Source organism: Pygoscelis adeliae, unplaced genomic scaffold (genome assembly GCF_000699105.1).
Source record: "Pygoscelis adeliae isolate BGI_AS28 unplaced genomic scaffold, ASM69910v1 Scaffold172, whole genome shotgun sequence".
Lineage (NCBI taxonomy): Eukaryota > Metazoa > Chordata > Aves > Sphenisciformes > Spheniscidae > Pygoscelis > Pygoscelis adeliae.
The window spans coordinates 334563-359506 of record NW_008824338.1 but is presented as its reverse complement, the minus strand read 5'-3'; the positions used below and the strand labels follow the sequence as shown (position 1 = coordinate 359506).

Sequence of the window (24944 nt, the reverse complement as noted above, 5' to 3'; positions counted from 1 at the left end):
TGCATTGCCTTAGCACTATTGTAAAGACCGTTTTCCAACCAAGACTTAACTGTACTTTTGCTTTTATTTAAAAAAAAAGGCAAAACACCTTTGGCAAGATGGTGATCTTGCTATCCTGCCGGTGTTGTATAATGCAAAAGCACAAGGGTTGAAAAGCTGTTCTTTCAAAACCCTCATAGAGAGAAGCAGTCAGAGTAACTCTGGGTGATAATTACATCTGCCTCATTTTAGTAGCCAGATCTCTGGATATTTTACTCATTCCATTTGCATCTTAACTATAATAACTTGCATTGAGTGATGAAGATCTGCATTGCAGGGTCGTCATCACACCAATTCTGCAATCCAGAACCATGCAGATGGTTCATTTATGCAGTTTGCTTCACTGTACTGCAGAGTATGTGCATGGCAATTTGAAGTCAAAACAGAAGACTTCTGATTTATGGCTGAAGGAAGAGATGAATGAATCCTTTTAGCCAGAATGTTTTGTGTAATAACTTGATTGACGAAGACATTCAAACACTTTGAACAAAAGGTCAATAGCTCTGAATAGGCTTATCGCTTCAAAAATGTGGTTTATGCCATTATCACATGTATTGGAACAGATGTGGATAATATCTCGGTTTCTTTTGCTTTGTTCTTCAGACTCTGGCTTGTTTGGTGTCCCACTGTCAGTTTTACTGGAACAGGATCAGAAGAAGGTGCCAGGAACCAAGATACCACTGATTTTTCAAAAGGTAAATAGGCATGAACAAGTCAACTTGTTACATACCTGCAAATGACAAACAACGTTTTGTCCTGGATTTATTTGCTCCTTGTAGCAAAGTTTTCAGTATATGACTCTAATCAATGAAAGTTATTGTAACTTTTATTTGCAGCTTTATTTAATAATTCAGTAAATACGATACTTTGCTTTGTATCAGACGTATTTGGAGTTAGAGGAATAAAGTTAATTTTTTGTTACAACTGGTCTCCATGATTTAGGCAAGTTTACTAATAAGCCTGTGAAAACTGACAATCAGTGTAAGAACCCACTGCAAACAAATTCCATTTCATAACGGTGGTGTGACTTTCATCGTCAGTAGGGCTGCCCTTTATTTTTTCAGAGCAAATGCTTGAAATTCCATAGACAGTCTCAATCCCTGGCCCACAGGCTGAACTTACCTTTCCAGGAAGTATTTTTTTCCTTTCAGAAGTGATTTGGGGCATGAGGCAGGCAGCTAAGGAGTGGGCATCAGGCTGGATAACTGCCTCTGGTGGTGGCAGCTGCCCTTTTCCAGAAGATTTCTTGCTTTAGTATGTGGGGGGATGCTTTGGCCCGTATCATGTCATGGTAATGGGAAAGATAATAAGACAGATGATGGAGACGCTGGGTTTACTGCCCATGCATAGCAGGTCTTATTGCATGAGAAGGGAGAGACCACAGTGTGTGGACCTGTCCTAACACTGACAGGAACTCAGTGCTGTGTCATCACCATTTCAGTAGGTTTGGGGACCTGCTTAAGCTATTTTTCGAGAAACAGAAAACTCAAAGAGAGTTTCACTCTCTCAAAACTATTGTTGTGTCATTCATGCCAGAAATTACTTCCTCAGGATCATAAAAATACATTTCTGGGAAAGATGCTATCTAGAAAAAAAGAAATCAAATGACAAAAAGTGATTGATCACTGTGCTATCCTAGCAACATAGTAAGCATAGTTCTTCAGGAAGAAAATTCTGCATAAACATTTCTAGCTTATAGATGTGATTTGTTTTGCGAGGTGCAGACGTCATTTGGAATATAGTTTTTCTTTAAATGAGAATATGAAAATAAGAAGTTTCCCATTTCTTCTGTCTGTTCTCTGCAGCACGTGCTTTCCAAGAATAGGGGATTTACATAAAGTGCAAGAAAGAACATTTTTGTGCATACTGCTTTTCAAATGTACCTTGGTTGTCACTGAAATGAAACAAACCAAGCTAATAGGAAGGCTGTTTAATTTTAAAAAAATCTTTTAATAGAAAATAGGCTTAGTTTTTATTTCATTGAGGAATTATGGTTAAAAACAATGACATAATTTAGCCTAGGGGTTTTCCGACTGGAAATGGACCGATCCATGTATCTCCACCAGAAGTTTCTGCTGATAGTAATTCAGGTCTCTGGCCTGCTAATGAAGCCATGCAAAGAAGCCCTGATAGAGATGAAGAGGGGATTTCCCATAGGCAGGAGGCTGGTGGTGGCCAGCGGCCACCTCTTGCTGCCTACCAAGGGGGCACTTGTGAGTAAGTGTGTGTGAAGGAGTCGTGGCCGCCGGCAGTGCCACCAGACCTCGCCTCCCCATAGACGTGAGGATGGTGGCAAATCACACAACATGCCCACCGCGTCTTTGTGCCCAACAGATGAGGGTGGCAGCCACTGCTGTGGTGTAAGCCAGGTGCGGTGAGAGTTGGATGCACCCGGTTAGCACTTTTTCTTTTTCTTTTTTTTTTTTTTAATCAAGGAAAATATACCAGGGTGACACCTTCAGTGCTGTTTTCTAACTTTGTGGCTTTTTCTGTCTGATCTTTTTTATGGCATTTATCAGTTACATAAATACAGTGGTATTTAATTTCTGTAACTGGAGAAAACACAACTGTGTTGCATAATTTTTCTTACTCAAGAGCTGGCACAGGAAGGTATGTAACAAAGGCACTGCCCTAGTTAAACATTGTGAGAACCATTTGTGCTAAAATGATGTCATCAGCTTTTGATGTTTACAAATTTCTTTCAAATACTTTTAGATCCATCCTTCAGTGAATACTTCTAGGCATATCTTTTAGAGAAACAGAATTTGTTATACGTGTTTTAAGTACTTTTACAGAATTTCTACTAATTTATCTAAGACGTGTAGGATTGCAAACTGGTGAGTTTGTTAGGAGAATGCCAGTATTTGCAAAACTGAGGCTTCTTTAAAGCCTAAAAGTACTTAGTTCCTCTCTGGTAAAGTCGTAAAGAAGAGTATTTGTGAGAAAGTTAGTACTGTATCTCTAATGCTGCCTTAATTGTTTTGATTCGGAGACATTTTAGCACGGGTAGTAATTGGGATTTATTTTTGAAGCCAGAGTAATTTTGGAAAAAAACTGCTTCGGTCTTCGGAGGAGACTTGAAGGAGGTCTAAAAAATACAGTTTTCTTTTTTAATAAAATAGACAAACTCTTCTTTAATAGTGTTCATAAAACAGGTAAGAGCCATATTAAAGGTTTTGTTCTACATCTACCACAACTGTAATCCATTTGTAAACTGTGTGTCTGCTTGTTACATATGTGCGTGGACAAATGCATGCATACACATATACACACCCACACATATACATACATAAAGGCTCCAATATATTAGAACTACCTGCCAGTAATTTTTAGTTGGCATGTTCGTTCATGCAATTTGGTTTGTGTTTGACAGCTGATTGCCCAGATAGAAGAGGCAACTCTGGAAACAGAAGGACTTCTTAGAATACCAGGAGTTGCAACGAGAGTAAAGGTAAAGCATTGCACAGATTCTCAACATCCCCCAAAACTTAATCTGTGTTTGCTGATTTTGTTTTTATAAATATATCATAACACCAGGTTGTTTTGAAAATTTTCAAAACCAGAAGTCAAAATCTCTTTACAAAGAAAACTGAGTTGCATTAGCCAGAAAGCTGATGGTTTAATCCAGTGTAGTTTTGGGGAGAAGACTGGAGTTCAAGTTTGAGGGAGAGTCAAAGCTACGTTTCAAATTCAGTTGTGCCAAAATCTCATTAATTCTTGGCATGAGCTTTCCAGCCTTTTGCTTTTTCCCTGAACCAGCTTAATCATCTGAACAGTTCATACACAGTCTTTCTACCCCAGGAGGAAGCTTTTCTCTGGCATTGTGAGCCTATTTTAATAGCTAGACTTAACCTGTGTTACAGGGCAAGGCAGCCAGCATGCACTGAAGAACCTCTCACATTTACTTTTATGAACAGCAATATAACTACTCAGCTCACTAAGCGCAATCTTGTTAGGCACGTCCGTGCACACCGACACTTCGCAGAGTGAGTGCCAATTACATGCAGGCTCTTCCACAGTATTTGCCTTCATGCAGGAAACTAAATACACAGTATGATTCACGCCAAGAGTCAACGTGTTAAAAAGACGGTCTGAACTGGCCTTAAATTCTAAACGGAAAGAACCATTTAAGTGGATTCAGCTGTCCGAAGACGTCTGCCAGCTTCTGTTGTGTAGAACTTGGTCCAGCAGCTGGTTCATTCGAAACAACTGAAAGAAGGGAATATTATGGAAATTGGTTTTGTTTATTTACCAGTAACTAAGATATGTTCTTTTTTACAGTTTTCCTCCATTCTTTATTTTCCACTTTGCATCAGTTCTGCATACTGGAATGATTTCTGAGTGATTTTGTTTATTTATTTATTCTTTGATTTTATCAGTTTAATATAATTTCCCAGGCAGAGGATCATTCGCTATTTGACTTTCATTAATTTTTTGCCTATTTATTTGCAGGACCTGCTTCTTTGAATTAAGCAATTGTTTTGTTAGCAAAGATGTTAAGTTCCTTTACTTATTCAAATGGAAAACTTTATAGAAAAACAGAGAATTTAGCATACTAAAGGACTGATGTTTTCTCTTAATTTTCTTAAACTGTTTTCTCCTATAGAAAAAGAAAATATTTTCCTCCTTATGTAGTTTTATAGAATAGCACAGATAATCTCCAGAAAAAATATTTTGCTATCTTATTCTGTAGATTTTGGAGGGGATATTAAAAAATTGCATGGCATATATATAATACCCCATAGTTAAATACATTTACTTTAAAACCTAAGCATTGGTCCATTAGTATGCATAGTTGACATTTCTGCTCTTGCCTCTCAGATAAAGCAATTCATTTTATCTAGTTGTTTAATGCTGCGTTTGCCACAGTGATTTGGTCTGAATGCGGATGGATGAGCTGGTGAGACTCAGAGGGAGAATTGTCATCTTTATTTCTGAAGCTTGCTTTTGTTGATGAGCATGAAATCATACCCACTTGACTTTAGACATCTGAGTTAGGATCTTGGCACCTTTGAACCCCCTACATACTCAGTGGAGACAGAAGATCTGGGGGTTCTGTCTGACTCTCCAGATCTGTCTGGAGGACAGTTGAGAACATCCAACTTTTATGTCAACTTAAGCGTCCACATTTTCTTTGGAAACAGATCCATTTTCCATTTGGACAAAGTTAAATTTAATGAGAACAAGATCTTAAAAACGTATCTAGTATCCTCTATCCAATGTGCCCTTCTTGTCCAGAGAAATAATTAAGCCCATATTTTTCCATAGCACTTTCCCTCACTTCATCTCACATACTTTACAAAACAAGCCAGTGTCTCTGTCCTCATTTTCTGTCTGGAAGAACTGAGGCAAGAAGAAGGGAGGGACGTGTGAGAGGTGCCTCAGGGCCACTGGCCCTATACTGAGGCCACTTCCCACCCTGCCGGACTGGGAAATAAATGAAGTGGGTGCAAGGCCGGAACTGATGCTTAACGGGAGACTAAGAAGGGCTCAATCTTTGCAGCGTGTTCCCATTCGTCCATCTCTGGAAGCCCAGTAATAGCACTGCCATGGGAGCAAGGCAGGTATATGGTAATGTCTGCTGCCGACGGTATCCCGCCCTTTCCCAACCCCAGATTTACGAGGTATCCCTGAGACTTTCAGTGCTGTTTATTCTGCTGCATAACCTCATGTTTTGCAGTACAGTCCCCTTCCATAGCGGGCATGTTTGACATCCAGTGCTAGGCAAAGCTGTATGTGCCCAGCGGCGTGGAGTTCCCTGTAGATGGCAAGACATCCAGCTATCCAGTCACACAAATCTTTTCCCTGTTTTTTAAAAAAAGAACCAGCCTCACCTTAGTGTATGTTTTGATAGGAAACTATGTGTCAACACACATATTTGCCATATTTGTTTATGAAAATGGCCATGCACGCATTACAGCAACACCCTTTGGTAGGAGTTTCAGAATTGCTATGTGTATCGGCCACAGCTTAATGTTTTGGGGGAGGGGAAGTCATAATCCTTACGTGAATGAATATGATATCTGGTTCTTATAGTATATTCCATATGGCCCTGAGGCAGGCCCATGGGATTTCTTCCTATATGATTTGGCCGTCTGCTGCCTATTACTATGTGTTTGCTTTCAGTGCTTCTGATACCTGATTTATCTTTTTGTAGCAAAAGATCAGCAGCAGCTGGAGTTAAGTGCTATTTCAGATGTCCCTTTTTTCTCCCCTTTCAAAGTATGGAAAGTATTGCTGTGTGTATAATGCATGACTTGCAGCAGCCAAGTGTTATTGGTGCTCTCTGTATCTACTGTCTCTCAGAGTCTTTGCCAAGAACTGGAAGCAAAATTTTATGAAGGGACTTTCAACTGGGAAAATGTAAAGCAACATGATGCAGCAAGTCTTTTAAAACTCTTCATCCGTGAACTGCCTCAGCCACTCCTCACTGTAGAATATCTCAAAGCTTTCCAAGATGTACAGAGTGAGTAGTGTCCTTTCTGTCTCAGCTGTGAAGAATTGATACCAATGCAGAGAATTGCCTCTTTGCCATAGCAGTGTTTTTGGTAATAAAATGTGAAACAAAACCAAATTGAATAGCAACAATATGACTTCTCCTGAGAAAAACTGGGCATGTTTTTGATAATGTACAAACAACATTTTTCATGGAACATCTATTTTAATAGTTTACACATAAAATGAAAGTACACTGCCACTTTCTGCTAAGATGTTTCTGATAGTCGTTAGGAGGTATAAATGGGTTATAAGGAAATAGTGTATGATGGTATCAGTTTATAAACAATATTTGCTTCAAAAGAAAACGAACAGCAAAGATATAATAGTTCTGCAGAAAATCTAACATGGTAATTTATACTCTTTAGGGTATTTTATCCATTTACAACAGGAAAAGTTAGAGCAGAATAGTCAGAAGTGCTGATCATCCCTGGTCCCTTGAGATCAGCAAGTTCCTGTGAAAATGTCCTCCTTGCCAACTGGTCACCAAGACAGCAAACATACCAGCTGTAGCTGAAAGAGAGCGGCTTGGTAATAATGAATCGGGAGTGAGAACCCACATACATTAACTCCCCAGCCGACACAGTAGTGCGAGTTTCGGAAAAATCTATTCCCCTTGTCTGCAGGCAGAGCAATGGCTCATTTCTAAGGCACACTTTCAGGGAATTGCCATGGACAGGCAGACAGACGAATATTCTTAAAAACTGCGGGCTGTGTCAGTCTCTGGGTTGTGAGCTGCCTTTCAAGGCTGTTAAGTTGGTGGGAGAAGGGGGCTGGTGCTTAGGCCTGCTACGTAGTGTTGTTGGTTTTGCAGTACTGAGTGGCAAGTTAAAGCTGGCCAGAATGCTTTCAAATGGCGCTGGCAGCAAACAGCTCCTCAAGGTTGTTCCACTTACTGGATACTGATTGGAGCCAGGAGGGTTTCTGCTTGCTGCTCCTAAGCTGTCTGAAGGCTTATGTGGTTTTACTTACCCAGAAAATACTCAGGTGCCAGGATCCAAAACACTTTCTACATTGAGCCAAAGGATTTGATGCAAAACAGGCATAGCACTTCATAGCCTCTCATTGTTTAAATTGCCTGCCCGTCTTGTTGGTTGCATGTAATAAGATTAGGTGTTAGAGAAAAAGAGCCATCTTTGTGACAGTAATCGGCATTTTTCATGATACCGTGACTAAGTAGTGTGGTTAGAATTAAATATTTAAACAACTTAATTGAAACAATTTAATTTGTGAATTTAAATAATTGAAACAACTAAAATTCAATCGTTATTTAGGTGAACAGACAGAAAACCTTGATTTAAGTAATGAATTTTAATTGTTTTGCAGTTGTATTTTTGCTTACTTTCCTAAGAAAAAGTTAATTCTCATTGCTTTTTGAGCATTGTGTCATGGTGTTTTGGAACTAAATTTAAGCCTTACTTTTAATGTATATCTTTCTAGAGCAGGTAGATACACTGTTATCACTACTTGCATGTTTTAAATGGCTATATAATTTGTCACTCATTTATTCAGATCCTTAATTTTTATTATGGTAGAAAGTAGTCAGCAAGGAGGTTTTTTATTTCATCGATGAACTTTTTCTTTTGGCGGTATCTCCCAAACTGATTTGGATGAAATGTATTTGAAATAGCAGTTCAGTTGGAATCCCAGCAGGATGCATGATAACAGCCCTGTTGAATTTTAAAATAGTGTGATAAAACTATGTCAAGTGCAGGTACCTCCTTCTTCACTTGTTTTATGTATGGCCTGGTTCATTAGGAACCTGCTGAGAAGACTTGCCAGAGCACATCCTCTAAAGCATGACAGGAGGAAGTTTATTGCAAGTGACAAATGTGGGAGAGTTGGGGCTTTCTGCCGCTCAACACTGCCGGAACGTAGGAGCTCTTCTAGGAGGTGGAGGAGTGTAGGGATGCAGTCGTCCTGCATCTTGGGTGAATGATGCACCGCTGAGCAATTGGGTAAAGGGCAGAACCAACGTCACTTTTCTTTAATTATAGCTTGCCACATTTGGTACGGCACTCCCTGCTGTACATATGTGTTAAGCTTCTCTGCTCTTGGCTTTATCCCCACTGGTTTGCCATTGCAGCTGCTGCTGCTTCTGTCGCTGGAGACCTGCCTTATTCAGCAACATGTGGTATTCATTCTGCGTGGGTGACTTGGGAGACCATGCAACTGTTAAGGCAATCAGAGAAACTATGAAAGCAGTTTTGAATATACCCTTTCATACGTTGGGGCAGAGGCTCAAAAAGGGAGGAACTGTGAGCTGACTATTTCTTCTTGCAACATTGCAAAATACAGAATCACAAGGCATCTAGAAAACATTGCCACAAGACTGCTGAGTCACACAGCAACTGAATCCTAAAAGAACATTTGGAAATGAGTATCAGAAAACAAGGATCTGCCAGCCCTTTGTCATACTATGACAGTTAGCCATGTGTATGCATTCAGCATTTTGCAAGAGGTTTCCACTTTGAAATCGTGCTTTTTGAAGAGGATGAATGACAATTTTAAAATACTGAGGTTCATGTGCTTCACTGGCAGGTCTTCCAGTGAAGAAACAGCAACTGCAAGCTTTGAATCTTTTGGTTCTCCTTCTACCTGAAGCAAACAGAGACACTCTGAAGGTTAGAATTGCTACTACTTTTTTCCTGCACAAATATTTTGTCTGTTTTTGTGAATCCGCTGTAATGAATGCTGTTGTCTTCTAACATTCTTTTTTTCAGTTCAAAGTTAATGCTGAAACTAGCGATTCTTTCTTTTTTCATATTTCACAGGACTTCAGAAAAAAAAACCTTAGGACCCTAATTCCTCCCAATGACTTTTAAGAATGTGACTTGAAATTTTTCCAGGAGATTGCAATAATAATCTCCCAGTGAGCGACCTTTTCTCTTACAAGAAAAAGAGTTAGTTAGTTCTCTCAGTTCCTTTTTTTGCAGCAGCAGTCATTATTTCCAATGCAAAAAATAAAGTGTTAGAATACTATGGATGAGAGTTTGCTTTTATGAAATGGGTTTAGCTCTTCATTTTTATTCCCCACTTTTCTCTGTGCTGTTTGTTTCTACTCTCAATAAGCTAGAAATTTACACTTCCTGTTGGTATTTGCAGCACGTTACACGGAGTGTTCCAATTTGGGCTTGTCCTCTTCTAGCAAGGCTATTCATCTTTTTCAGAATATGCTTACTATTAAAATTCCTAAAATCAAAAATGAATTTGCAGAATTTGTGTAGGATGCAGAACATCATCTGTTACAGGCAAAAAATCCTATTAGGTCTTATTGTTTAAACATTCCTTTCTTTTTGAGTTTATTTACTGTGTGGAAGCAGTCAGGAAGGCTCCTGAGTTGAGTTACAAATATCTGGAACTGAATTAATTGAAGATTGTCAGTTTGTAACTGGCTGCCTGTCATTCCCAATGCAGTGGTTTACTCACGAATTGCTTACCCTACAGAACTAGCCACTCCATGTTTCCATGACCATGACAGCTGGCACTGTTACGTTCACTTTCAATTTAAGAAAAGCCAACAGTAATGTTTTTGAAAGCATCTGTGGGATGCTACTTATGCACCTACATAACGAGGGTTTTGAAAAGAAACTTACTGTGCAGGGCTTCGAAGTCACTTGAATGCTTTTGAAAATGTTATCCACAAAATGAGAATCATTTACTTCATGACTTAAAGGAAACAAAACTTGCATTACAGTCCTGTGAACAAACATATCCACACTTCCTATTACTGATTGCTTTTCATGTGGTTTTATTAGGAATAAAGAGCTTTTTACAAAAACATGTAACATCATGTTTCATTCTAACTTTTTCATGTGCAGAGTTGAGCTGTAAGTTCTGCTGTTATTGCAGGTACTGCTTGAATTCCTCCAAAGGGTAATTGATCATCGAGACAAAAATAAAATGACGTTAAAGAATGTTGCAATGGTGATGGCCCCAAACCTTTTCACGTTTCATGGGTTTGGCTCAAAGACTATCGAACAAAGCGAGTTTGTTATGGCAGCTGGAACAGCAAATGTCATGCGCTTTATGATTCAGTACCAAAAACTTCTCTGGACAGTAAGTGTATTCTTAAGGCGGGGGGGAAACATAAATTTCACAAACAAGGCATCTGAACAAAGAAGTAATAAGAACTTATTTCCATGATTTAGAGAAAGATCAGCCCCATCCAGCTGGGTTCTTGCTCATAGGTAACTCTTATGGGAGTGAAACAGAATCATTACATCTTATTGTCAAGTTAAGCTCTAATGGTCAGAGTTTTAATATTGTATGTACCATATGTGAACTCAAAAATAAGTCCTTGGGGAATCTTTGGCCTATCAGTATGCATTGTTATGAGGAATTTATTCTTTTCTGCTCAGAGATACTAGCAGGAAACATGGTGTTTTAGTCCATTTCCCTTTTGGGCCAAACTTCGTATTATATAAAACATGTTTTGATAAAACATGAAGTTATGCCATGGTCTCAAGCAAAGCTCTGACTTAGACAGACTGGAGAAGTTTGGGCTTTGTTGTCCATCAGCAGCTTTAAACAATTTTGACTTTTGCTGCATGTGAGGAAAAGTTATTAACACCGTTGTACAGACTAAGCGTTGAGTGAATTTTTTTGGCTGAGGAAAGTAAAAACACTGCATGATTCCACCTCTCTTCCCCCAAGAGCTTACTGGATGGAATGTAGCATCACAAATGGCGTGGTTTTTAAATTGTTTTACAGCTTTGTATTATTTGAATCTTTAATTATGACTGGAAATAAATGCTATTTTTTTTGAGTTCTACCTGACAATCTGACAATTTACAAAGTTTTGATAAGTTAGTTACTTAAGGAAATTAGGTAGATATTCATACTTACTGTCTATATTCATCTAGATTCCTAAGTTTATTGTTAACCAAGTGAGAAAACAAAACACTGAAAGCCAGAAGAAGGAGAAAAAGGACAAAGCTATGAAGAAACTTCTGAAAAAGATGGCATATGACCGGGAAAAGCATGAGAAGCAGGAGAAGACCCCTAATGATGTAAGGAAACATACATCTGAAATACTTGATTAAATAAGACTATCATCTCTAGTGAAAAAGTGGATATAGCAGGGCGGAATATCTACATTTATTTAACTGAGAATTTCAATAGATAGCAAGTTAATGTGGGTTTCATAGTTTATTACCAGCAGGACACATTTAGAGGGTTAGGCTCTTTGTTTGTTTGTTTGTTTTCCCAGATTTTTCAAAATATTTCTATTCGGAAAAATGATATCCCACAGGTTGTTTCAATTTGGGCACCTGAAGCAAAAGTATGCTAGGTCTGTATCTGTAGAGGGAGCAAGTGTTGTGACAACAGTCAGTATCACTGTACCCACATTTAGATGCATTGCTGCCCAATGGAAGTAACAGCAGACCATGTGTTTACTTAAAAGATAAATATCTAGATTTCACTATTTGATATTTAATAGTGTTTGGAAACAAAACTAGCATTTAATCCTTCTTCCTCCTACAGGAGTTCCCAAACCACTGAACTTTTTGCCTCAATGAATCTTTAACTATTCCTTGTAAAGTGGAGCATGCTACAGCATGTGCAACCTGCCCACCCCAAGAAACCCCAAAGGATGAAACAAATGTAAAAACCGGATAAACTGCTTCTTACGCAGCTATTGTCCAAGTGTCTAGTCCCAGTTTACCCCTGTGTATATAATCTACAGTTCAGTAGCTCTCCGTTAAGTAAGTGACTTCTGCCAGACCCATCAGGGATGTCAAGGCATAAGTTTCAGCGTAACACTTCACACATTCTTCACAATGAAAAAAAAAATCCTGTGGCATTATAGTGTTAATTTTTCCTGTACTTTAGAAATATTTTAATTGAACTGTTCCCACTGACATCGAAACTTCTCAAAAATATATCTCATGTACCTTGAAATTGCTTATTATTTACAATTTCAATGAAGTTAGTAATTACAATTTTTTGAAGCTCATTAGCCTATACAGTATGGTATCTTAATTATAATGCATTTGAAATACATGATTCCAAAGTTATTTTAAATATGTAAAGAGGTAACACCGAATATGTGTATCCTGATAACATAATGAATACATATCAGATTTAAGTGGTATGAAAATACCACCTTGTGGGTTGAAGTTGTATTGAAGATTCTGGTGAATTAGAGACATCTTGTGGTAGCTTGTAAAAATGCATTGGTCTGAATGATCTGTGTTACCAAGTATGTGCATGGCAAACTGTTACAAAAAAGGGTTGTCATATTCTAATAAAGGCATTTTTTTAAGCTATTAAGCCAAACAATAGAATATGGCAAATGAATATGCTATAATAGCCCTCAAATCTGCCTGGTTTCATTTTACAAGTATGCCTTCTTTTTTTTTTTTGAATGTGCAAATAGCTGGATCCTTTGGACAACTGCATCCAATATCTGCTGGAGACTTATATTTCAGTGTTGCTACCACATTTTGTATGCAATATTTGACACATCTCTTAATGTCCAAAATTAATTAATTCCCCAGGCATCACTTTGCCTTACTTTCATATCTATCTATATGAAGGAATCTGTACACAGAATGAGGACTTACATACAATTTTAAAATAAAGCTAATGAAACACTGGCATTTATTTTACCCTGTCTAATAAGAAAAGAATTCTTTGAATACAATTCAGTTGAGTTATGATGAGATGACACTTAATGCTGCCATCCCCTGTTCAACATAGAAATAACAGCAAATACACTGAAATAGGCAAATACTGTTGCAGCTTTGGGTATTGGATTTTTTTGTAATTCAATGCTGTTGGTCTTTTAGACTGAAATATGCCTTTTTAATCCACTGGGGAGTTAGGGCTGAAGTCTCATGTAATACATTCTTACTCAAACGTAAATGTAAAGTTACTATTCAATAATTTTCTTTAAGCCCTAGAATTCTGTGGGGATTTTCTTCAAAATGAAATGGTACAATTTTTCATAAATCCTTCATGATTATTTGAAGCATTCAGTAATTTGGGTGCCTGAGAACATATTACTCTTTAAAATCATATTCACAAATAGATAAGGCTTCATTGTGAATGACAATTTTATGCATTTTTCCAAGTAAAAAACTGTCTCATTCTTTAAGGAAAATTTGTTGTGGTTTTTTTTTCCCAATTTTCAATTTATACTGCTTTCATTTGAAATTGAGGTGATTTTCCTGTGCAGTTCCTGAACTGCATTTCACTATTAGATGGCAAGTGAGGCACCCAGACTTGTGGCGAATCCCCACTCCAGTGAAAACTGTCTGAAACTTTTGAGAGCCCATTATCTTGCGTGCAGCCGAATAAAAACTAAGTAAAAGTTGCTATTTTCTACCACATGCTGTGGCACCCCACGTGATTAAACATAGATGGACAGAGCTTGAGCCACTTCCATACTCTCCAGAAATACCTCAGTATCTGCATTCTTAATGGCAGTCAGTTCATTTGGATAAAATTTCATCTTATTTCTGATGAGGCCTCTCTATAATCACATTTCCCCTTTTAAGACAGAGGTTAAATAGCATTTACTGCAAAGTTTGGGCAAGATCTGTGTACAGTGCTGAGCGTGGTTAATATTAGAAGGCTCATGAGGGTTAATCGAGAGTGGTTAATATTAGAGGGCTCGTGAGGGTTAATTGCTTTTCGGGATATCTATGCATACCTATGGCCCCAAGTCAGTGTTAGGGATTAAGTCTTTATGTTGCTGTTGGGGTGCATAATGCTCTAGCCAGACAAAGAAAGATGCCCTCAGGACTGGAAATTTACTTACTAGCATTAGCCCGATTTATACCATCTGTCATTGTATTCCTCTATATGTTGCAATTGTTCCAAAAAAAGGAGCCGTCGTGTTAGCAGCACAACACAATGCTACTGGGCTTATCTAATACAGGTTAGAATAACCATTGTATCCATAGCTGTTCTGTTTGCGTAACGTGTTTGAATTTTCACAGTATAACGTTACTGACTCTTGCTGAATTTGTTATCCACTGCAGTGCCAGATTATTTACTAAATAAAACGCTACCTGCTAAATCATTTCCCTTTCCATAGTTTTACAGTTGTTTGTCCCAAACCAGGTGCAACACTTTGCAGTTCAAAGAGAACAACTGCATCACATTTCTTTCAGACTTTGTCTCCCAGGTAGCAAGCTCCTTTTGAATTCCAGTTTCGTTCTTCATAATGCTTGTGCCCCATTTGCACATTTAATAAGTATATATTATATTCCGTCATCTGAGTTGTTAGTGAAAATACTGCACAGTCGCTTCGTTCCTCTCTTCATCTAGTCTGCTGAATATTTAAGTGTGTCATGCAAAATGGAACAGGAGAATCTGGAAGAGACCCACCCCAGATCCTGTAGCCAAGCAGCTGCAGTTCTTTTGTGATGTATAGATTCAAGTCCCACTGAAAAGAAAGGGTTTGAAAGAAGATGACTACCTCACAGGTGACTGCTGTGCCTGCTACAGACTAAATGTTGTAGGCCAGCGTATTTTCCATCAGTTAAGGATGTATCTTTCTTCAGGCTTTTAAAGTGTGCAAGTACCTAACTCAGCCAGAGGTTTCAGTGTTGTAAACCTCATGCTGAGAGAGCCTGTGAGGCAGGAGAGGGGACTCGCGCACTAAATAGTATAGGTGACCCACCCTTTAGCATATTGTCAATCACCTTATAGGTACTTGGCTTATATGTTGTGATTTGGGGCCCTAACTTGGATGTTTTCAACCGTGCCGTGCAGAGGACAGGTCCCTCTGTGACTCTGCTCCTAGATGTTTTATGGCCATGTTTTCTTTCCCACCAATTTGCACAGTGAATGGGCTAGGATAGGGGATGCTCAGTATCTGTTCTCTCTATAGTTGGGCACCGTGAACATATTGTGCAGCTAAGCATGAGTTCTTCTGTAAATGCAGGTGGTGAAAGTGGCAAAATGCATTCATTAGCTGAGCTAATAATGATTCTGTTTGAATAAACAAAGTAATTATTGTTTGATCTGTGACCATAATGTTACAGCTCTGTGGACATTTCTTGTTCTTTCTCTCATATACTCAAAGCAGGCATGTTTTTAAATCATTTGTCATACGCGTGCTGTATAGAAAAAACACCCAACTGTTATCCAGCTGAAGGTTGGAAAAACTGCATTAAAATCAACTGAGACAAAATTATACAGAATTGTATACAAAAATGAAAACCAATTTAAATTTACCGTGCTGAATTTGAGGAAAGACCACTTAGGGACATCTGTAAATAACCATTTGATCCTTAAAAGTTTCCTTTCCTTTTGCCAGGATCCCAACAGTTTGGAAAGAGGCAAAAGATTTTTAAGCAGGAGTTAACTTCCTAGCAGATGGCTACAGCCCGTTTCCATAGGTGGAGGCCTTAAAGAACAGATTAGACAAATTTAGGGATAAATGTAGGGAGTTGCTCTTTGCGATCCATTGCAATCGTACGAATCTCTGATTCCACAATTACTACGAAGCAAATTCTCAATTTGGTGATTCTTAATGCTTTAGACATACATAGTTATTCTGTCTAGTATTTTTAAATCAATAAATAATGAGACTGGATATAGAAGGATTGTTTGGTTAAAATCACTTGTGTAGTAATGAGCCTTTAGCTTTCTCAGGAAGCTGTGCTTCTGATTCTGCTCACATTTATACTTGTTCTATATTCGTTTAACTCTGATGGTTTCAGAGAAGCTATTCTAGACTCACAGGTGCCCAGATTTGGTCATTGATTATGGAAGAAGAAATGTTCAGCCTTACAACTGCAGTAAATAGTGGGGGGAAAGAAGAGAATGAACCGTCATAATCAACCTTTAGTACTGGGACTCTTACATTTCTTTTCCTATCAAAATGAGTACATTTGGGTAAATGGTAATGTAATATGAATAGAAAAAATGCCTCAAGATTTCCAGGAACAGGAATTAGGACCTTATTCACAAATAAATTATGCCTTTTGTAACTTTAAAAGTCATGTACTGCAAGTGGAACAGAAAAACTGTCTTTTGGAGCCCTCCTCTGTAACTAATATGCTTGATACTTATCATCAAGGATTTTTGGGTTGAAATAAAATACAAATCCATTATGTAGTCAGACCTGCGGGTTGACAAGCTGAATATATTCTGGAGAATAAAAAATAGGGAGAAAAAGCTGCAGTAGTGAATATCTGTTTTAAAAGGAAATTATATTTGAAAAGAGGAATCACTTAAAGTAGACTGACCTGTGAATACTTTGTGATTTCTTTTTTTGACTTGAAATTCAGATTAAATGAAACCGGAAAGGTTTCTTCTGGAAGTTTTAGTGGAGTGGTGGTGCAGGGGGGTTGCCTGGCTTTCATGCCTGCAGCAAGTCTTTTGTCAATCTCATATGCTTCTTATCATATCGAAGTGTGTTCTTAATATAGCAGTAATTGTTATTGTTATTCTTAACATCTTTGAAAAATAATTAAACACTACTGTTCTTTTGTTCTAAAGTTCTCCCTGCTGTTAAAAAGAGATTTGAAGGTCTGATGTAATTTACTGAATTACTGTGTAGTTATCATATTTCTGCAGCAAAGTGTGGTAGACAGGAGTTAAGTACAGAGCACTGTACTAAGTTACTTATTCCATACTGTAGTTTGAGAAGCTCATCAAAGCCAGCTGCTAGCAGCTTTGTTCCAACACCATTACTGCTTTGCAGGCTGATGTTCCTCAGGGAGTGATACGGGTGCAAGCACCTCATCTTTCGAAAGTTTCCATGGCAATACAGCTGACAGAAGAACTGAAAGCCGGTGATATAGTAGCCAGATTTCTCAGCCAGAAAAGGTACAAACACATTTTTGTTTCGTTATCATTGCGGGAGAAGTGGCTTTTCATATATTATATCAAGAAAAAAGTTTTAAAATACTTTAAGTCCAGGTGAGTTCATAAACTTTTCGTCCAAATTTAGCCATCAGAATACATGCTTAAGGAATTAACTTAATGCTCCTAATGTCATTAAAGCTCACGAAGCCTTCAGGAATACATGAGTGCCGTTAGCAAAAAATTAACTGCTATTTAATCTGATGCGTCAGGAATAGTTTTGTAACTTTCTGGGGACAAGACAGAAGGGAACTCCCAAGAAAATAAGTCTAGGAAACAAAGGAATGAGGGAAATTTTTTTAGAAAGAAAATATTTTGTTAAAAAATGCACTTATATATAGCAACAGTATAAGTATTGGGATATAAATATGTGCAAATGTCATGCATGTACAGTGATTTAAAAGGAAAGCTACAGTGGAGTCATCCAAATCCATTTAGAAAGGGGAAGTTTTAATCAAGCTTTTACATCTATTTTTTATATATATGAGCAAAGTAAGAAATCAGAATAGACTTAGCAAAAAAAAATATTTAACACACGTGTGCATCATACATAAGTATTCATGCTAAAGCAATAATATGGTACACTAGTTGAGATTAAGAAGCTGCTTTTTCCTAAATGCTGTTTTTAGAGGTTTACACTTTTGACAGAAAGTTATTTTCTGGCTGTGCCTTAGCATATATTACTACAATTAAGCAGTGAGAATAATAGAATCCCTTTGTAATACGGGGACTTTATTCTTCTACTGTCTGTTTTTTACTTCTTTTAGTTGCAGCAAAATTAAAAACAGCAAGAGTGTGATTTCTCCCACCCAACTATAAGGCTTTTTCAGAATTGAGGGGAATACTTATTTTTGCAGCAGCAGTGAAAGAAAAATCAGAGGGTAAATACCAGACTGCTTGCCAATAACAATGGAATTCTTTTCTAAACCCCACAGTTTCTTCACATCTATCCTGTTTTACCTTTTCTATAGTGTATTGCTCGCTTGCAGGACTATGCATTTGCACTAGCATGCAAGGGTATTCTTGTTCACTTACTGTATCAGTAAATGAGTATAAACACGAAGGGTTTGTGTCAGGTACACTGCTGATCTTAATTAGCATAACTGCTCCCAGACATATATAAGTGGTCAATGTACAAGCTCTTTCACAATATAGTTATTCATTGTGTTTTGTCCCTGACAGCGGAAATGTCCAAACACTCAAGAAAGAAGAGGTCTGTCTTTATGAAATAGGAGGAAATATTGGTAAGAATGCTTCTGAACAACTTCTTTTGCTAGAACAGGATTCCTTGGCACATTGTCCATGGGTTTCACTGCGGCTGCGTTTTTATTCATGTCCCTAGTTCTCCCTGACGCTAAGGCAGACAGTTAACCTTGGGGAGAAGGAAGCAGAGGTGTTGGTATGATCATCATATTAGTAGTATCTTATTATCTCTCCCAGAGGAAGACAGCAGCTGTAACAGATGTTCCTGGTATGCACGTACAGTGAAGAAGCGTACAGAAAGGTTGGATAGGAAGGTGCTTGAAGTTCATCTTATTCATCTCTTTGTATTGAGGCATAATAAGAGAACTTACAGTCCTTCATGCTCTGCATTTGAGCGTTGCTTGCAGGTTCCTTTGGGGAAAAAAACGCTCAACCAGAAAGATGACCTAGTGATAAAATTTTCCAACAGTTAGTCTTTTCCTGCTCTGTGTCTTCCAGACCCTCTTGATTAAAGCAAATAGCAGATCAGCAAGGTTAACGCCAAAGGATAATTTTGAACACAGTTCTGAAATTTTCTTCGACAAATGCAAAAGTATTTTTGCATTTGGAATCAGTTTCTAATCACAGTATTTTTCATATGCTCAGCAAAAAAAAAGAGAAAACAGTATTGGATTGTACTAACATTTACTTTTTTCTTATTAACCGTGACCTGTTAAATTTTGAGTTACAAAATTCCATGAATACCCAGTACTTCCGTACTCTGCAAGTTTAAATCCTGTATGTAAATTGCTACTTCTAGCATTTCTCCTTCTTACCTAATCACTATTTTAAATCAATTTTTTTGTGTGTGTGTGTAAACCAAAAGACTTAAAGTAAATTAAAAATAACACTTTCCTATGTTCCCTACAACAGATATGTTTTGGTGGTTTTACCAAGTCTGATAGCAAAAAAGAAGTTACTAAGATAGCTGGATGCCACATTAATGTATTATGTGTTCTCTTGCATATCCAGTATGTACATACATTTGCTATGCCTGTTAAAGCAGGTTGTGATCCCAGATGTAAGACTTTTTTAAAGGAGTAGAGTGTCTTGTTTATTGTACAGAGGTGTAATCATTGTAGAAAAAAGGTTTTGTAACAGAATTCCAGTGAAACTGGAACAACCTCCTATCACTTCAAACATGTGACAGAAATGGTATGTCCGTTAGAGAAAATACATGGCTAGTTGCAGATTTAGAATCATAGAATCGCAGAAGGGTTTGGGTTGGAAGGGACCTTAAAAGATCATCTAGTTCCAACCCCCCTGCCATGGGCAGGGACACCTTCCTCTAGACCAGGTTGCTCAAAGCCCCATCCAGCCTGGCCTTGAACACTTCCAGGGATGGGGTATCCACAGCTTCTCTGGGCAACCCATTCCAGTGCCTCACCGCCCCCATAGTGAAGAATTTCTTCCTTATATCTAATCTAAATCTACCCTCTTTCAGTTTAAAGCCATTACCCCTTGTCCTATCACTACATGCCCTTGTAAAAAGTCCCTCTCCAGCTTTCTTGTAGGCCCCCTTCAGGTACTGGAAGGCTTCTATAAGGTCTCCCCGGAGCCTTCTCTTCTCCAGGCTGAACAACCCCATCTCTCAGCCTTTCTTCATAGAAGAGGTACTCCAGCCCTCTGATCATCTTCATGGCCCTCCTCTGGACTTGCTCTAACAGGTCCATGTCCTTCTTATGTTGTGGGCCCCAGAGCTGGACGCAGTACTGCAGGTGGGGTCTCACGAGAGTGGAGTAGAGGGGCAGAATCACCTCCCTCGACCTGCTGGTCACGCTTCTTTTGATGCAGCCCAGGGTACGGTAGGCTTTCTGGGCTGCAAGCGCACATTGCCGGGTCATGGTGAGCTTCTCATAACCAACACTCCCAAGTCGTTCTCCTCCGGGCTGCTCTCAATCCATTCCATTTGTGTTGTTTTGTTTTGTTATGAAATAGGATAGAAAGCTTAGATGTTTCCTCTGTCTGAATGGTTTACTTCCAGACAATTTCAACTTTAATCAGCCGTTACAAATACTAGTCCTTATTAATACTCTCGGTTGAGATAAGAGAAACTCCCTGACTTTAACCTGCTGTACAGGTTTAAGTAAACCAGCTGTCCTGATCTTTGCCACTTCTGTCTCTCTGCCTGATGTGACTGACTCATGTAGAGGGATCCCAAAAGCGAGAAGACTCCACAGGCTCGTGATACACTCATATGCTTACACTTATGCTCATAATTGTAACATGCGCAATGCTGCAATCCTGTTCCCGAGCAGATGGAGCTGCTAAAGTCTCCAGACATTTTTTGAGTACTCAGTACGCTATAGGGCTTCAGGGCACTGAACGGGACTTCTGCCATTGCTTCGTGACCGGGACTGGATAGGGACATGGCAAACCACTGTCCCTGTACTGTCACTTCCTGAGCATGCTGCACTGTTTTGGGGAGAGGGCCTAGTTCAGCAGCATGGGCGGTACAGGTCATGTAGGTTGGGGTAAAAATCCTAGAGGGAAGACAGGCTGCCACCTGGCAAGGAGAGCGGATGGAGAGGGAGCAGCTGGAGACCAAGCCTGGTGGAGCAGGGAGTCTTGCCTTCTTGCCTGCTCAGCGCAGGGAGTCCAGAGAGCTGGCAGACAAACCCAGCTGCAGCGTCACACCTCTGCTTGCCTCCTGCTTCAGGAGCACATGTGCTGGAAACGTCTGGCTGGCACACGAGCCATCTGCCCCAACCACTTGGGACAGTGGAGTAGGAGAGGGGCTGTGATGTAGAGCTGCAAATGCATGAGATAATGCTTTGCCTGTGAGGGAATGGGAAGAGTACGCAGATCTTGATGGATCAGCATATGCTATTTTCATCATAGCTACTAGACATAAATTAATTGCTTGTAATGCACCAAGAACACTGTACTGCTTTTCCCTCCTAGGACAGTAACCATTACAAGTGCTATGCAGAACTGCTGACCAAGAGAAGCAGGATAGGGAGTAATGGCTTCTTAGCAAGGGCAAACCTTGCTCAAACTTTCCATTTAAGAAGGGGAAAATAACCTGAAATTTGAATGGGTTTCTGTGCAAATGTGAACCTAATGTTTGGATTCAACCACAAGAAGACCAGGGCATTGTTCCTTTCTTCCTAAACCTTTGCAGAGGGGAGCTCCCATGTGCACGGTCTATGTGAAGAATCTGACCTAGAATGTGCCACAGAGGTGGCACAACCCCTACGCTCCTTCCTTCTTCCTCTGTCCCCCTTCCTCCCCAAGACAGGTGGGAAGGGTAAGAGCACTTCTAGACTTTAGCTGCGTTGTCCTTTGTTTAATACCACAGAGAGGGCTTGAAAACCTAAATGGAATAAAACAGTGTCAGGAACTTTGAAAGTTGTTTCCTTTCTTTTTTGGTACTGATGTAACCGCGTCTCTCTTCTGCTTCTAGGAGAACGCTGCCTTGATGGTGATACCTACATGAAGGACCTATACCAGCTCAACCCGAATGCTGAGTGGGTTATTAAATCTAAGCAGAGCTAAGCTCACAACTAATGGCAAAAGAACAACCTGTGGACTTACTTTGTAAGGCTGAATGTTTCAAAGGGATAGTGTGTCCTTTCAACATTCAACTGTGTTATATATATTAATACAACCTTATCCAGTTAAAAAAAAAAAAAAAAGTGATGGAAACCCAACAGTGATTACCAGTAAATTTTCAGTTTTACTCACAGCAAAATTTTGGAGAGAGCAGTTTCCCACTCATATTTGAAATGAGAATAAGTACCTTAAATATTTTAATGGCGCTAATCTACCTCCCATCTGGTAGGTCTTGTTTCAGAAGAATTTATTTTTCAAACAGATGTTTAACCTCTCGATATTAGAGATCTACAATCTGTTTGGGTAGAATTGTGTGTTCATATAGGTCTTTGCAGTGCTAGTACACTGGAGAACCAAATCCTGATGAGCACTTCTGAATGGTACAGTATTAAAAATACCTAAAACCAGTCATACGAATTTCCCAAGTAAGTGTGAAATTCACAGGAAAAAACTACAATGCAACATATTTTGTCTTTGGAAGTCCTAATTTTGTTCACTTTCTAGGTAAACTTTGATGAAAACTATTTAAAAACAACTGTGAAAATGCTTTCTATGCAGCTTTTTTGCTAGATCTTTTAAATATTTTTTATTCTTACTCCAGTTGATTGTATTCTTGAGATTATTTAAAAAAATAAAAAAAAAGAAAAAAGAAAGGGCCATGTGACAAGGTGAGTCATTCTTAAAGCTCACCGCTCTTGGCAGTGTCCTTTATGGAATATTGTTGTGCGCTAGAAAGACCTTTAGGTTTTTCAGCAATGATATGCAGCCATGTTACATACACCGGTTTCAGGTTTTTTGGACACCTGATAGATTGCATTTTGTGACTGCCAAAACCTGCCAATTATTAGCACAATAAAAACTTTCAGGAAGAATAAAATAACTGTGGAGGGAAACTGTAATCTAAATTTCATGGGTAGCAAACCACCAAACCTTTCATGCAAAATCAGTGTAAAGGTCTACTGTGGAGTTCACATAGGCTTTCCGGACATTATCTACCGTCAGCTTTATGTGTGGTCTATCCTGGACGAGGCTAGAAATCAAGTTCTGATTTCCCTTACGCTGATAGATGCTGTCTAAACCACTTCAAAAATTAATAGTCCAACGGTGAACTGTTGCAAATCCTTCTCTTTGCAGGGAAGGACTGAAAGCTCCCTGTGGAGTTCACTGATAATGAATGATAGACTGACGTGGCTTGTTGCAGCTCAAAGAGCTGTGGACTGTTGCTCCAGAGCCCCGGTCCCACAGCAACACTTTGGGCTCACTAACTTGTGTACCGCTTCACAATTTATTTGTAAACTAGCTCAGCCGTGCTTAAGTGCTCACACCTGCGTGCTGACTGCCTGAAATAACTACTGTGAAATTATATCCTTGGAATGAAATCCCTTCTTTCAGTGCACACGCAGAACTATATTGACCTCATAGGGAATATTCTACATACAATCAAGGACTGAATTCCATTTTTTTACGTGATCAAAGCTGATTAAAGGAATAAAGGGGCCTTTCTGCTGAGCTTTGGATCCAGGCCCTGACTGTGTTGTTCCCAAAGTAACCACTGGAACTCTCCCTTTTATATATAAGCAGTGAAACAGAACTCTGAAAGGTCATAGAAAAATTAGACATCTACTGATTAGTTATCCACAGCATACGAACAATTTTGGGGGTGTAAGTATTTATTGTTTTTTAAAGTCAAAGGCTGTCTTCATATGGAAAGGAAGCACTGAAGGATTCTCAAAAGCAGGATGAATAAAATAGGAGGTTGTTCTAATGTGACGGTACTGCCGTCGATGCTCCATCTGGTTGGGTACCCCTACGTGGTACAGCGCTGTGCCACTGTGGGCGAACCCTGTAAGACAAATCGCTTTTGTCAACAGAACAAACCACACTCCCTGTTCTTTAAATGTAAGGAGTAGCGTAGAAAACCAGTACAATGCTTAGGTAAATATTTATGAATCTGATGTAATAAATATAAGGGGTTTTTGTCATGTAATACAAAAATGATGTGTGTTTTCATAATACATTATAGTTCTGTAAAAGATTACTTGTTACTGGAACTCTAGATGTTATTTTAATCAGGAGCAAAGTGCAGATGATAGGAACAGCTGTACAGTCTCAGTATAAAATTACAACCGCCCTGTGGCTATGATCTCTTAAATAACTTTGTTTCTGGTTTAGTGCCATTATCTTTTTTAATTTAAAAAGCTCTTTTATAATTAAATGTTGTTTTTTCTGACTTCTTTTCTCATTTGAATTCTTACATTTGTGTGTAAAACATACACGATTGACACTAAGTGGTGATTACTTTTTAATTTCACATTTATATCTTTGTAGGAAGTTTGTAGTTTTGTGTATGGAAAGAGACACTGGTAAGTTAGTTAGAAAGAGCCTTGCAGCATGAATGCCTGCTGGAAAAGGAAATACTGGCTAGAAGTTTAAAACTTCGCCGCAATCACAGTGCACCTGAGCTAAATCCGTAATGTAATACTTACTGGGTATATGCGAGGGAACAGCAACCCTCCCAGCATTTATTGAAAATACTGCCTCTTAATTCCTCATAATTAAAAAACTAAATGAGGGCACAAGGGGGAAGTCCAAAACGCATTCAGGTAAGCTGATAAGACTCTTTTATAATTAAGAAGACAGCGCTGCTTGGGTTGCTTATTCGGGGCAATTTGGCAGCCGATTATTGACCGACGACTTGGGAAGCACATCCGCGGGTATTTTTTTAAACCCAGCTGACAGATTAATTGATTTAACGCTTAGCTGCAACCCCGTGCGGGCAGAGCGGC

At 38.9% G+C, this 24944-nt stretch overlaps 1 protein-coding gene across 1 annotated transcript in view; it reads left to right on the top strand.

Annotated features, from left to right (window-relative positions):
• ARHGAP18 (Rho GTPase activating protein 18) overlaps positions 1 to 24378 on the top strand; it is a 41483-nt gene extending 17105 nt beyond the window's left edge. Inside the window, exons 6-14 of the mRNA XM_009319129.1 lie at positions 643 to 734; positions 3413 to 3490; positions 6346 to 6505; positions 9076 to 9158; positions 10387 to 10593; positions 11400 to 11546; positions 17201 to 17325; positions 18544 to 18605; positions 22010 to 24378. Coding sequence (XP_009317404.1) covers positions 643 to 734; positions 3413 to 3490; positions 6346 to 6505; positions 9076 to 9158; positions 10387 to 10593; positions 11400 to 11546; positions 17201 to 17325; positions 18544 to 18605; positions 22010 to 22101 — 1046 coding nt within the window. The 3' untranslated portion in view covers positions 22102 to 24378. The remainder of the gene's footprint in view (positions 1 to 642; positions 735 to 3412; positions 3491 to 6345; positions 6506 to 9075; positions 9159 to 10386; positions 10594 to 11399; positions 11547 to 17200; positions 17326 to 18543; positions 18606 to 22009) is intronic.
• The last annotated feature ends 566 nt before the right edge of the window (positions 24379 to 24944 follow it).